The sequence below is a fragment of the Heliconius melpomene genome, chromosome 20, assembly GCF_056956725.1.
Source record: "Heliconius melpomene rosina isolate 202511_hmr_F chromosome 20, ASM5695672v1, whole genome shotgun sequence".
In the NCBI taxonomy this organism is placed as follows: domain Eukaryota; kingdom Metazoa; phylum Arthropoda; class Insecta; order Lepidoptera; family Nymphalidae; genus Heliconius; species Heliconius melpomene.
In genome coordinates this window covers 1,169,662-1,182,807 of record NC_140408.1, presented here as the reverse complement: position 1 = coordinate 1,182,807, position 13,146 = coordinate 1,169,662, and the positions used below count along the sequence as shown (strand labels likewise).

The following is a 13,146-nucleotide window of genomic DNA, read 5'->3' as shown; positions in this document are numbered from 1 at the left end:
GCGATTTTTGCTTGTAATTTTGAATATTTAATATTATTTTTTAATATGTCAACATTTATATATCTATAGTTGTAGCCCATAACTTCGTTTTACGAATAAATCAATTTCGTTTTATCGCTTTTCCGTTTATAGAACTTGGTAGAAATTTATCTCCATGCTTTTTTAGAGATTTGTTTATAATATGGTTAATATTTCCAGAAAAATATTTCAACTTTTAATTCATCGCGTTAAGTTAGGCACATCCCTACAGTGTAAAAAAAACATCATAAAATTGATTAAAAATTATGAAAAAAAAAGAAAGTTATAAAGCTTACCTTTCCAGATTAATGGTTTTAATTAAACGCCGCAATAAAAAACTTACATAAAAATTCCGTGACATAACCTAACTTATCATCAAAACGCGAGTAGCGTCATCGCGACAACGATTAATCTTTTTTTTACAAATGTACCCTACATTTTGGCTTTTATTAAAATTTTAATATTAATCATTTTTTATAATATTTTAAAGTGCATAATAAATTATTAAAATTATGCAATAAAACAATATATGTACAATTTTTTGGGGTGTTTAAGCACAACGGTTTTAGGCCCGATTCAAACGAGAGTATGAAATATCTAATATTTTTATTTCAAATTCGGTGGAGATTAGGGAACGTTAGTGTGTTAACACTAGATTTCTTTCCTCAGCCCTGCCATTTGCTGTATACAGAGGGAAGGTAAAAACCTGACCTTTAAACTCTATATGGGTTTAGATAGCTATAGTCATAGACAAATAGGTCAGTGAGGCAGTCATGAGGTCCTCACACCATTAGTTTAGGGGTCGTCTTTACGATTTGTGGACAGATTAGCTATCTGTGTCATGGTATTGGGTTAATGGTGGGGTTTGTTGGTAGACTCTATACGTCTCTACATAGGTCACATCAAAGATATATTACTTTGTTAGGCTAAGTCATAAATCTTAGGTCATTTCTTGTTTTTATTGGTTTACTTGACGTACTTGTATATATTTGAGGTTTTTTCATGAATCTATTTTCTTATTAAAAAAGATAGATGATTAAATGATTTTCTTTTAAGTAATATAACAGCAATTTGCCATACATATGTAAAATGCCCTTGTGCCATGACGACCTCGTAGCCTTGGCTTCTCTTACTTTTATGACTTCAAATTTAAAACCAATATGTAATAACTAAAAACATTTAAAATTACATGTCTAATACATACATCAATTTTATAAACATCAAAATCATCTACATAACAAACAAACGAACAAACAAAACAAAAATTCAATACACGAACAAGGCAACACAGAAAGAAAAAGTCGACGCGAAACGGGCGTCGATTGCTCACAATTCAAACGAACTATCAAGTTACAATTTTTAAGTGAGTTTTTGCGGTTTGTTCGCAGAAGCGTATGTCGCCAGTTTTTGTGGACACTTAAAGGAGGCGGAATTTTTATTTCGGTATGCCGAATTAGTGCAAAAACGGGACGAGGCCTGATGCGGCAATTTGTATCGGACTTTGTTTTTGTTTTCTTTTAGAATATTATGGCGTGTATAGAATTTAAGATGGATGCCATCTTTGTAGGGGATGCTGTGAAAGTTGTATCATTGTTATATTTTTAGTTACTTATGTCATTAATTTATTGTCTAGATTATTTTTGTTTTACGCTGTATTCTGCAGAGGGAATTAGTGTCACGGCACTCTGATCCCTTTCCGTCCAATTTTCGAGACATTGTGTAAGTGGTAACTCAAGGTCGCGCTTCGTTTTGATACCAGAGCTAGGAAATAAAAATAAATAATTTTCCCGATTGGCATTCGAACTTACTACCACTGCTTTTACAGTCAAACAGACAATATTATAAATTTAATTATTTAATATTATTATAATTTCAATATAAATCGAATTGAAATATAAAACAGCCTATATATTATCGTCGCTATATCGTTCAAGTTTATTGATTTATAATTGCCCTCCTGATAAGTCGAGAGAGTGTTTTTATATAGTGTTGTTTATTTATAGCAAACTAGTGATCCGTATGTGTTTAATATTTATTAAATATTATTTTTAAATCATAATTCTGATTTTCATATTTTAGTACAAAGTGCGGTGTTGAGTACCTTTGCAACTTACCTACCCTTCCAATTTAGTTTTAATTTTTTACCTAATCAATAAGCATAAAGCGTAAAACTGAAAAACAATTGGGTTCTCTTAAGCCCACATTATCACGACTGCTTATAAAACATTTGACAAGTAAAATGCTTAAGTTGTTTCTGAAAAATATATTACAAAAAATAATATAAAATCATACCAGCGAAATTGAATACGCTACTACCGACATCCGGTACGTCTAAACTTTATTGATTTATAATTGCCCAGCTAAACTGCACCAAGATAATATAAAAAACGTATGAACAGACAGACGTTTGTATTATTTATATATATATTGATTTATTTACTTGGTAGTCTCTTTAGTCCCATATGTAATTGTTACCTTTTTATTAGGTGTTCTTTTTATTGCTATGGACATTCTCACGACAGCGTGTGGCTGGAGTAAGGAATGTTTGCATTTTTAAGATTCTTGGAGCCTAAGGCTTAGTGGCAGTGAGTCATACAGAGGTTGCCATGTCAATATATTTTTTTTAAATATAACATTTATATATATGAAAACGTAACAAAAGTGTTGTCTATCAGTCTGTCTGTGTGCAGTTGACGTAAAAATGATAGCAAATAGCAATTTTTTTATTTAATTTTTGGAGGTAAATTTAATGGTAGTAATATTAATTTCCACAACTTAGGGTTTCATTTCGAATTATTAATTTAATTTATTTATGATCAATAAATAAAATCAACTACCACTATTTGTATCGAGTAATTATTACAACGCCATTTTCAATAATAATTTAAAAATACACATAAAAGAAATTAAATAAAACAAATACTCTATTACAATAGTTCTAATAAGGCAGTTTTCCCATAAAAGGTGTTACACACGTCGATAATTTTCCGCTACCGACCGATCGGGCTAACATTGTATTACACTTGCAAATACGTTTCCTGCGATAAATCCTAAGATATAAGCGTCCCTCACTTTCATGCCAGATGCGTACGACATGTACTCGATTGTGTGCTAAAAAACTTTGGATATGGCTATTTTATTGAATCGTTGTATACTATGCCTTGCCTACAGCGCCGATCGCGGGTTCGATTCTCGCTCCATTCACATTTCTAAATATTTTCCTTTTTAAAATACATAAATAACATATTTAAAAATTATTCCTCATTAATAAAATAAAGATTAAACCATTCATTCCTTCGCTTAAGATAAGTATGACACTAACGGCCTAAACTTTTAATTGCGCGAATTTTCGAAGCCACCATATATACATACATACATACGAGGAGGTATATGTAGGTACCTGTAAGGTAACAAATTGCCAAGTCATTTGTCAGATGAATTCTTTACTTCTTGCCGCCGTATTTGGCGTGGTGCGGTGACGGGCATGCGGCCCGCCCGACCTCCTTTTAAGGAGAGTCCACGTATTGTTGTATAGGATGTCTCAAATATTTTCACAATTTTTTACTTTTTTTGAGACATTTTTTGGTCTTTTTGACTCTTTTTGGGCATTTAGCTGAGCTAGACAGCGGATTATAGAGGGTGTTGTGTTGTAAATTAATTTTGGCTTATTAACGCTGGAGGTTTTAGCTATTTTTCTAAATTTCACTTTGTATTCCATAAAGAAGATTCCATAATTGTAGGTTGAGGGAACACTAACACTATTTATGACTCTCCATTTCCTAATTTCTACCCTATTTTAGAGACAGACAGAGTGTATTAAATGGCGGATTTGAACGCCGTGATGTGCCCACCTATAAAAATAATATTACCTACCTATTAGAACAGAACTTGTTGATTAAAACAGTTAATTCAATTTAATAAATATATTCCGTTCAAATACATATAATTCTCAACAAAGTTACAACCAGAATCAACACATTGTAAAATTAATAATACGCCATTTAAATAGTATTATTCATGTAAGCTGAATTAGACACGCGCGCCGTGAGATTAGTGGGACAGAGTATTTGTTAGAAGTGGCATGGAACTATAGATTTTTTAATATATTATTATATTTTTGTATTGGAGAAGAAGAAGAAGAAGAATTGATGTGGCCCTCGTGGCGCCGTGGTACAAGACTGCAACTTTAAATGCGACGGTTGTTTGTTTGATTCCCACTCGGGGACTGAAATATTCAATATTTTCAATTCCTCGCTCTAGTGGCAAAATGTGGGCAGAGGGAACCTGGGAACCTATTGTTAAACTGGCCGCATAGGACTCCGCGCTTTGCCAATTGCATTATCAAAGCGTCGAAATGAAAATATTAAATATTTCATTTCCTCGAGTGCGAATCGAACCCATAACCTGTCATTTACTATGCGACTGCATGACCCACACAAATATTTAATATAAATTATTTAACTCTTTAAAACCCATACACTCCATTGAAACACAGTATAAAAAAATTCCATTACCCGCAGAGGACGAGCTCTTTGATTAGCGCCCATTATTATTTCTATTATTTAATTATATCCTTTTGAAGCTTTCGTTCCGCTTAAACGTTAATGAGACGTGATGAATAGAACAACAAAAATTTATATACCTATTCGTACAGAGGGATAGTGGATACGTGACTATGATAGACGAGTTTCGTTAAATATACCTTTTGTTGACGTAACTACTGTAGTATAGTTAGTCTGTACTCTGTTATTTTGTTATTTACTCATTATTTATATATTATTATTATATATAAGTTATAAATAAACTGTATTTCTTAATTAGTATTTTACAATACTGTCTGGCTTCTAATTAAATAAAGGCATATATTTTTTAATAACATCTTTTTTTTTTTAAAAATTTCGGCATCAAGTAGGTAAGGGCACGCGGAGTGCCTTAACCCTAGATTCCTAGGTTTCCTCTTCCTAACCTGCTATGTGCGGGATACACCATAGAGCAAAAAGAAATACCACACTTGAAGAAACCTGACGTATATTCTCTCTGCCTCTCCTTCAAATTACTTATTAAGACTAATAAATAGGAATGAAATCCAGACAGACACATGAAAGCCCATATCATATCGCAAATCGATATAGGCACACTCGGGCGTCACACAATGCTGGTCAACTTCCTCAGTGTCAATTTATCATCGCTTCAATGCAGCTAACTAATGCGAATAATTCTCTACAACAAAAGAACAATACGATAGGCGATCGATAAAACTTCGTTGCGCGTGCGCATCGTATGATATGTAGAGAAATTTAATTCATTAAATATTTATTTGTCAATTGCTTTTTTTTCTGGTTTATAGCACTTTATTTATAGTACCTAGGAATCTAATGTTAAGAGATTCCGTTCTTTTTAAGACACTTCCATTCCTCACTTTCCGACGAATTCTTGAGGCATTACGTGTTGAGTGGCGGAATTCAACCCCTCGCTTCGCCTCGTCAACAGAGCGAAGATATTTTAATATGCATACATCGTATAAACATAAAAAAGAATTATAATACCAATACTCTACCAGATAGCCTGAAATGGTGGCATTAGGCTATCGTATAGTCATAAATAATAACAAAGGCGTAACATAAAATTTTATTGAGTTCTGTAAACAAATAGCGTAAGAAATATTATAAATATAAGGAGATACAGACATTTTAGTGTCATATCACTCAATTCTCATTTTTTCTTCTAAACGATAACATTACACGTGTCAAAATACAATATTTTTTTAGCCTTAAGCTTCAACCCGTATATATACTAGGTAAGGCAAAGAGAATCCGGAATGAAAACCCTCCATTCTCCGCTTTCCGTTTGAATACATACAATATATAAAATATATTATTAAATAATAAAAAATATATATTTAGAATAAACTAATATTTTTATTATCAGATCCTAATTTGGTAGCCTGTATTCTTATTGAAATTTACGAGATATATTACGAGAAAATCGATGCACACGCACAAAAAAAATATAAACGTCAAACATACAACCTCCTTTTTAAAAGTCGGTTAAAAAAGCACTACTGCAATTACTCATCAAGACATTTTAAGTCCAACCGTAGGGTACTTTGTATCCCATTATAGTGTCAGAGCTGTACTTAAAAACAGGGGCACAATTTGTCACCGCTCTCTACGAGTAGCTTTCGAAATAAGCTTTGTGCTTTATATTTATTTTCAGTGGATAAGGAGCTGGGGCATTGTAAGCCCCTTTCATTGCCTGCAAGAGACATTGCGATGGAAACCAAATTTAGTTAGAATAGAATGTTCTAGATTTAGTAAAATAGTGTATGTAAACATATAACATTTTATTTTTGCTATGCCTTAGATGTTATGGTTGAATTAAATAAAAAAGTAGAAAATAGTTCTTTAATAGTTCACATTTGATGTATGGTTTAATATAGAACATGTTGGTTCAGAAAAATATTTTCATGATTGTCATTTCTCCCTTAGAAGTTTAAATACTGTTAAAGACCGAACTTTACTTTTCAATTTTTCTCATAATATTTTTAATCTATTATACATTCACAACAATCAGTACATATACTATTAAACTTAAAAGAAACAGATCTAGGATATAAAACCAGTATTAAAATATGAAAGATAATCAATATTTCACGCAAGTTCAATGCGCCGATGCGCACGCGCCGCGCCCTCGCGGGTCGTCGATAGCTGAGAGCGAGAGGGCGGTGTCGGGCGCGAAAATACTAATAAATTTAACAAAAGCATTACTATTATTACAATTATTCACAGTTCGTGTATTGATTATATCTTTTTACGGAGAAAATGGTTAACGAGTTCCGGATTAATGTATAAAGAAATCACGACGACGAATGGCTCTTTCTATCTTGCAAGCTGATGAATATACAAAAATATATTTATAATTTTATTATGTTATTCACGTTCAATTATACACAGAGACGAAGATTAAGGTTTTAAATATAGTAAAGCTGGCAAAAGTATGAATAGGATAAAATATGCAAAAAAGCCTACGATATGATGAACTTGCAATTCAATATCCGATAGTGATGACCTCTGTGCAGTTAATTTCCTTTTAGACTCGATACGATGCATACAGCTATGATTTATACCGTCCTGGCGCCCGGCTATCGTTTAGCAAGCGTAAATTACAATATGTCTATATAGAATATCAACATGTTCATATTATTTTATTTTTGTTCTTATTCATTTTCAAAGGGGAGCAATAAATATCACTATAATAATTACTAGTTTCCCAGGTTCCCTCTGACCACTTTCTATAACGTCACTCCAAAAAAAAAATGTATTATTTCCGTTATCGTAGATATAGTAGAAAGATTCTTCTTAATGCTTCCCAATATTCACTACATACCAAATTCCAATTTTTTACGCCTAATAGTTTTGACTGTGCCCTGTTATTGCTTTTTTGCATAAATTTGAAATAGTATAATATTTTTTTCAATTTTTTACATATATTTTATACTGTATGTCATATTTCACACATTACATTAACTTGTCTAATAAAATAAATATTAAAAGTGGAGAACGGAGTAATTCATCACTTTCCCTTTACCAAAATCTCTTTAACTTTAAATACTATAATATTAGTTCACTCAATGAAACTAACCGACAACAAGCAAAGACCGCTTACTCACCATTTAAGGGCAAGCCGCGTTAGTGCCCCATTTACTATTTAAAATGCCCCACCATATGAAGCCAGGTCTGTCATAACTGTATAGAACGGTATCTACTGTGCGTATAGGAAAAACTAGATCCTTTTCCCTTTATAGCCCTTCCTGGTCACCCTTATTGATGATGTATCAACCGTTACGTATACTACTTTACTAGGTGTGGGTGAAAAAAAATATCCCATAATATGGTGCTTAAATATGTTTTTAGCTTCACGCTGTAACCCGCATATAGCAGGATAGGCAGCAGGAACCTGGGAACTTAGAGTTAAGACGCCCAGTTCTTACTAATAGTATATTAAATAACCGGGAATCAAACCAACAACCATCACGTTTACAATCGCAAACTTGTGCCTTTTGTGGATTTTGAGGGATGCGTCTTAAAATACACGTAAAGAAAGTTAATTATTTACAGATATTAAATGTATTCCACTGCGTCACAGTGGCCTCAAGCATTATAAAAATGAAATGATTACTTTCTGAACTATGTTTCATAATAAAATATCTATTTTTGTCGATAATTTAGCAATTATTTAACAACTAGGCTTAGCTTACCTTTTTGTGTACACTCCTTGTACGATTGTGCTCATTTAGAGCCCCCAGAGCCCATATAAAGCTGATAACTGTCGACTTCACAGATTTTTTATCAAGCTAGCGTAACGTAAGATTCTCGAAAATTAACTGCATTGATATAGCGGTAGACTAGTGAGAGGCGTGGAGCAGGTTTAAATGTACTAATTCGGCTAGGACTACGAACTGGTCTTAGTTTAAACTGGGTTTAAGTATTTTTAATACTTTTTTTACTGTTCTAAAATATACAATTTTTTCTTACTTTACGACTAGACCAGAGAATTAAGACTATTTCCTAATTTCCGGAAATCCGTGGAAATTAAAATAATTCATTCTTTTGAGTTATAGATATACATACGGTGTGTCCTAGAGCCTCTATGGCCTTGTAAAAAGTAAATATTGACAAATATATTCATTACTTATATTAATGCAGCTTATTTATTCTATAGCTTAAGTAGTAACCGATTAGTAAACTTGAAGTTGCAGTGATTATTACAATATTTTTTTTCATTTTAAAAAACCTTTTAAGCTCCTTTAGAAACCAAAATCGAATTATTTACCATAAATAGTTGCGTAAAACCAAGTAAACAAATATTTAATTAGAATATTTAAATTTGACACTCTACCGTTGTAAAAGTGCAGTATGGTGGCGACACTAAAAATCAATTAGGTGCGCCTGCGCAGCCGAGTTTACATGATATTTAGAGTGGAATCTAATGTTACCGCGATTACAACACGGATTTACGTTTATAAGTAAACAATGCCTATAATCGTCTACATAAAAACTGATAGCCTATAATAGGAGGTAGATACTGGGCTTTTATCGTGGACGTCGTGGTAGTGTATGGATGTCACGGCTTCCAATTCTTGTCGTGTTTAAACATTACTTTATTTATTCTGTAATTTTTAGATTAAAAAATGTTAAGTGAGAAATACAGATATTGCTTTTTTTTTTAAATAAAAGTTCATTTATTCGCTGGGGTAAACAAAACGTGGCCTTCAGTGCCACCATAGTGGTGGTCCAAAATTAGATAAAAAGTTTGAAACGTCGTCTTAAAGTTAAATCTCCTCTCCATATCCTGCTAGGTGTACAAATGTTGAAATTTAAAGAGTGAGAGAAGCATGACAAGGCTTAAAGATAAACAGCGGTGGTAATTTTAAAACAATCATATGAAATTTCTGCAATACTACAACATTATTTACAGTAATAATATGAGTTTTCCTTTTAAATATATACTAACTTATTTTTATATATTTTTTGGTTAACATGTAAAATTTGAACAAAGGCTCTAAGAATTTCAAACATTATTTACAGTGAAGAAACTCTATAACTAGCGTGTGACATGACTCTATTTATGATTTACTGCGATACAAACAACCATTGTGTGTCAAATAGGTCGGACAATGCATTTTAAACATATTACTTTTACAAGAATGCATTTACGTATTAGGTTATAGTTATTAATAACTCGCGGCGTTAAGTTCCGCTTATGCCTATTGCAACACGTAAGGAAGATTGGGCAGTGTGTGGGAAATGGAGTGTTTTAACATTATGCCTACCTTCCTATACGAGAAAAAGCATGAGCCTGCTAGAAAATTTTGCTTCTAAAATTATTGTAGAATAACTATCTCATTTTTAACAACGACTAATATTTATTTTCTTTTTTTGCACTCTTTATCCTTTATATAAGAGAGCACAGAGGACCTCACTTTTCCACACCTCCTCTCACATCCCACTGCATCTCGACGGCCTCTTATTTTAAACCTTAACCTCATAATTTTAACATTTTTATTGCAAGTAGAATTTAATAACAAAGGAAATTACTCATATACTGGCCATATATTATATGTATATTTATATGTATTTGAAATATGTTATGCTTTATGAGAAGAGCTAACGGCATTCAGTTCCTGCGAATGACAAAATAACTTTCACTTCAACTTAGTGTCTGTTGAGCTTTTAGTGAAATTGGGTATAACTTTTAAAAATGCTTTTTAATATACAATCTTTGAAAAAGTTTTAAAGCGTGATAAAGCCAAAGGTGCTATATTAAATTAATTTAAATTAATTATGATGATTACGAGTTCAAATATTATATAGGAAATGATATTATCAATGATTTTCCCCATTTTATCGTTCGGGTATACACAGCGCGGCATTGAGTTCTTCTCAACACAGAATGCCTCCAATTCTGTAAACGGAGAATAGAGAGTTTCTACACTAGGATCTCTTTGCTATATCAAAATAGGCAAAAAGTGATCTCATGTCGCTAGGTCGCTTAAAACAGCAAAAATAATAATATAAAAGTTACCTCACTTTTAAATAGAGCTATTTGTTAGTATAAGCACTCATACTCGTATCTACATATGTATATATAATTTAAGTTAAGATTCTTCACAGTATTGGAATTCTTATCCCGACTGAGTCAGGTATGACGAACTGCGTGATTCACTTAAACGTACCACATTCGAAACTTAGGTTGTTGGCCGATGGACAAAGGGTTTTATATTTTCTTATTATATTAGGTTACAGTCAAATGAGAAATGATTTTATGTTATTTATATTTGCAAGTTGACTTATTTGTGAAGTATTGGATTTAATTGTCAAGTAAATATTATGGGTTGAGTCGTCTGTAAATTTGAGGGAATAACTTATTTTCATTGCCACGCTCTAGTAACAAGGCAAAGAGAGACTCGAAAGAGAGTCCAAAATTAGGAGTAGAGAACGGAGTGTCTTACAATATGTTCTCTCTGCCGTAAATGGCTAAATCTGTTCCAATTATATTATGTACAGCTGACCATTATTACGACAACATCGGTTAGTAGTTACGGCGTTATCGTAAAAAAACGTTACATTTTTATAGCTAAGCCTCGGGCTTTTTTCGATTTTTCACGAAAAACTTGTAAAATTCTATATTTGTAAATTTTATAGAGATAATTGAAATAAATTATTTTAATAAAATATTAACGCTTTTCAACACTTTTAATAATATGGTACATATTGCATCATAAATAAAGTTCTTAACATATATTAAAATAACAATATTGCACTCATATTGTAATAATATATCTATACTTTTACATTTTAATATAACAAAATTGAAGAGTTTGTTTGATTAAACGCTCTAATCTCAGAAACTGCTGCCCCAGATTTAAAAAAAACTATTTTCGCATTAGAAAGAAAGCTAAAGAAAAGAATTATATCATTACATCTGTAACATATACCAGCGGTCACAGTCACCTGCAGTACTTAGAATGTTCCCTTTATCATACATATAGGTACATTTAACAACGAATGCGAAGGTATAAGTTAGCCTAAAAATAAATTTGGAGAAAATTTTCTCTCGCTTTGTTATTATTCTGCCTACAATTTATGATAGAAAGGTGTATATTAAAGGTGCGCGTAATATAAATTGTTTATTTCTTAAAAACAAATGCTGTAAGTCCATATCCGCCAGATGCTCTATCAACAACGAGTTATAAGTTTGTTTGTTAAGTTTAACGCGCACGCGCATCTATTTTTGAACTATTTTAATTAAATTAGGTTATTTTATTTAAAAATATACATAATAATTAAAAAATAGATATAGATTAGCAGGATATAGCGAATATTTAAAATTTATTTGAAACACAACGTTTTAAATTCGGGCAGAAAGTGGAGAAAGGAGTGTCTTAACTCGTTGACTTCTTTACCTACCCTCCGGTCAGGATTCAGCTTGAAGTTGAAGCAATTATTTCCTATTCCTGTAAAACCGTATATTTCTATACTAAGCTTCAGGGCGTGATCTTTCAGGAATCTCGTTTCCTTAAAAGGATGTTATGATCGTAAAACTTTGACATTAGCATTACTATTATGAAACATTGTGGGTAGAGTTCGTTGACCTGAAACAAATTATTGATTTGTTGTTGCATTTTACTGAGAAATTGTGCATCGGTCTGGCTAAAATTTCTGCGTAGAGGTTTATTAATAAACTACTTCTCAGTAATAAGGATTAATACGAATAGTTCATTATAATATTCCTCTTTTTTCCTTTTTGTATTATATGTGGGAAGAAGATATAAAGTGATAAATCACCCCTCTTTTTTCCACTTAAATATCTTACTTACCTCCAATATAGAGTGCAGATCAGAGGAAGACATCTATATTTCACACAAACATCGACACTAGCGCCAAAACGACGTTTATATAGCTTTAGTTAAATGACGTGTCATATTATAATTTTAAATAATATATTATGATAGATATATCAATAAATAAATGTATGGTATTCAAAACGCATAATTATGTCTCCCCAATGGAGAGAAAAAAATACTCAAAAAAAAATCATTTAAAACGAAAATTTGACACTTAATGTTTCTTTTTTTGTTACAGGCCTGTGCCCCACGTTATGTATCGTTCGTGACGGCCAAATTGAAACAGCGAGATCCTGTCGGCTCTTGCTTTGTAGCCAAAAGCTCCACCGCCGATGAGGTCAATGAGTTTTCGCCATGTCGAAATTGTAAGTATTTTTTTTAATACAGCTAATTTATAAGGATTTCATATATAATTTTCTATAAATAGTCATTATACAAAACAAAATATAAACTTGAACATTGTATATTTTAAAAAAATCTATTTAATTACTTACAAGCTAAATAAGTTATATATGTAAACTGTATTCATAACGGAAGTACATTTTTATTTTGATGTTGACATGCCCTCGATAACGGTAAAAGGGCGCCAAAACGCACGTCACTTCCTCCGGTAATGGCGGATTGAGAGGGAAATTAGCGTGACGCGCGCCCGCGGTGCCGACATTTTGACTTATTATTAGAGTGCTTTCAATATTGGAACTTTATTATTCGAATTTAAATTA

General features: G+C 32.1%; 1 protein-coding gene across 2 annotated transcripts in view; it reads left to right on the top strand.

Moving 5' to 3' along the window:
- The window catches only part of if (integrin subunit alpha inflated), an 85,797-nt gene that overhangs the window by 50,618 nt on the left and 22,033 nt on the right, over nt 1-13,146 (top strand). For both annotated transcript variants that reach the window (XM_085204792.1, XM_085204791.1), the window contains exon 4: nt 12,663-12,789. In XM_085204792.1, coding sequence (XP_085060918.1) covers nt 12,663-12,789 — 127 coding nt within the window. The remainder of the gene's footprint in view (nt 1-12,662; nt 12,790-13,146) is intronic.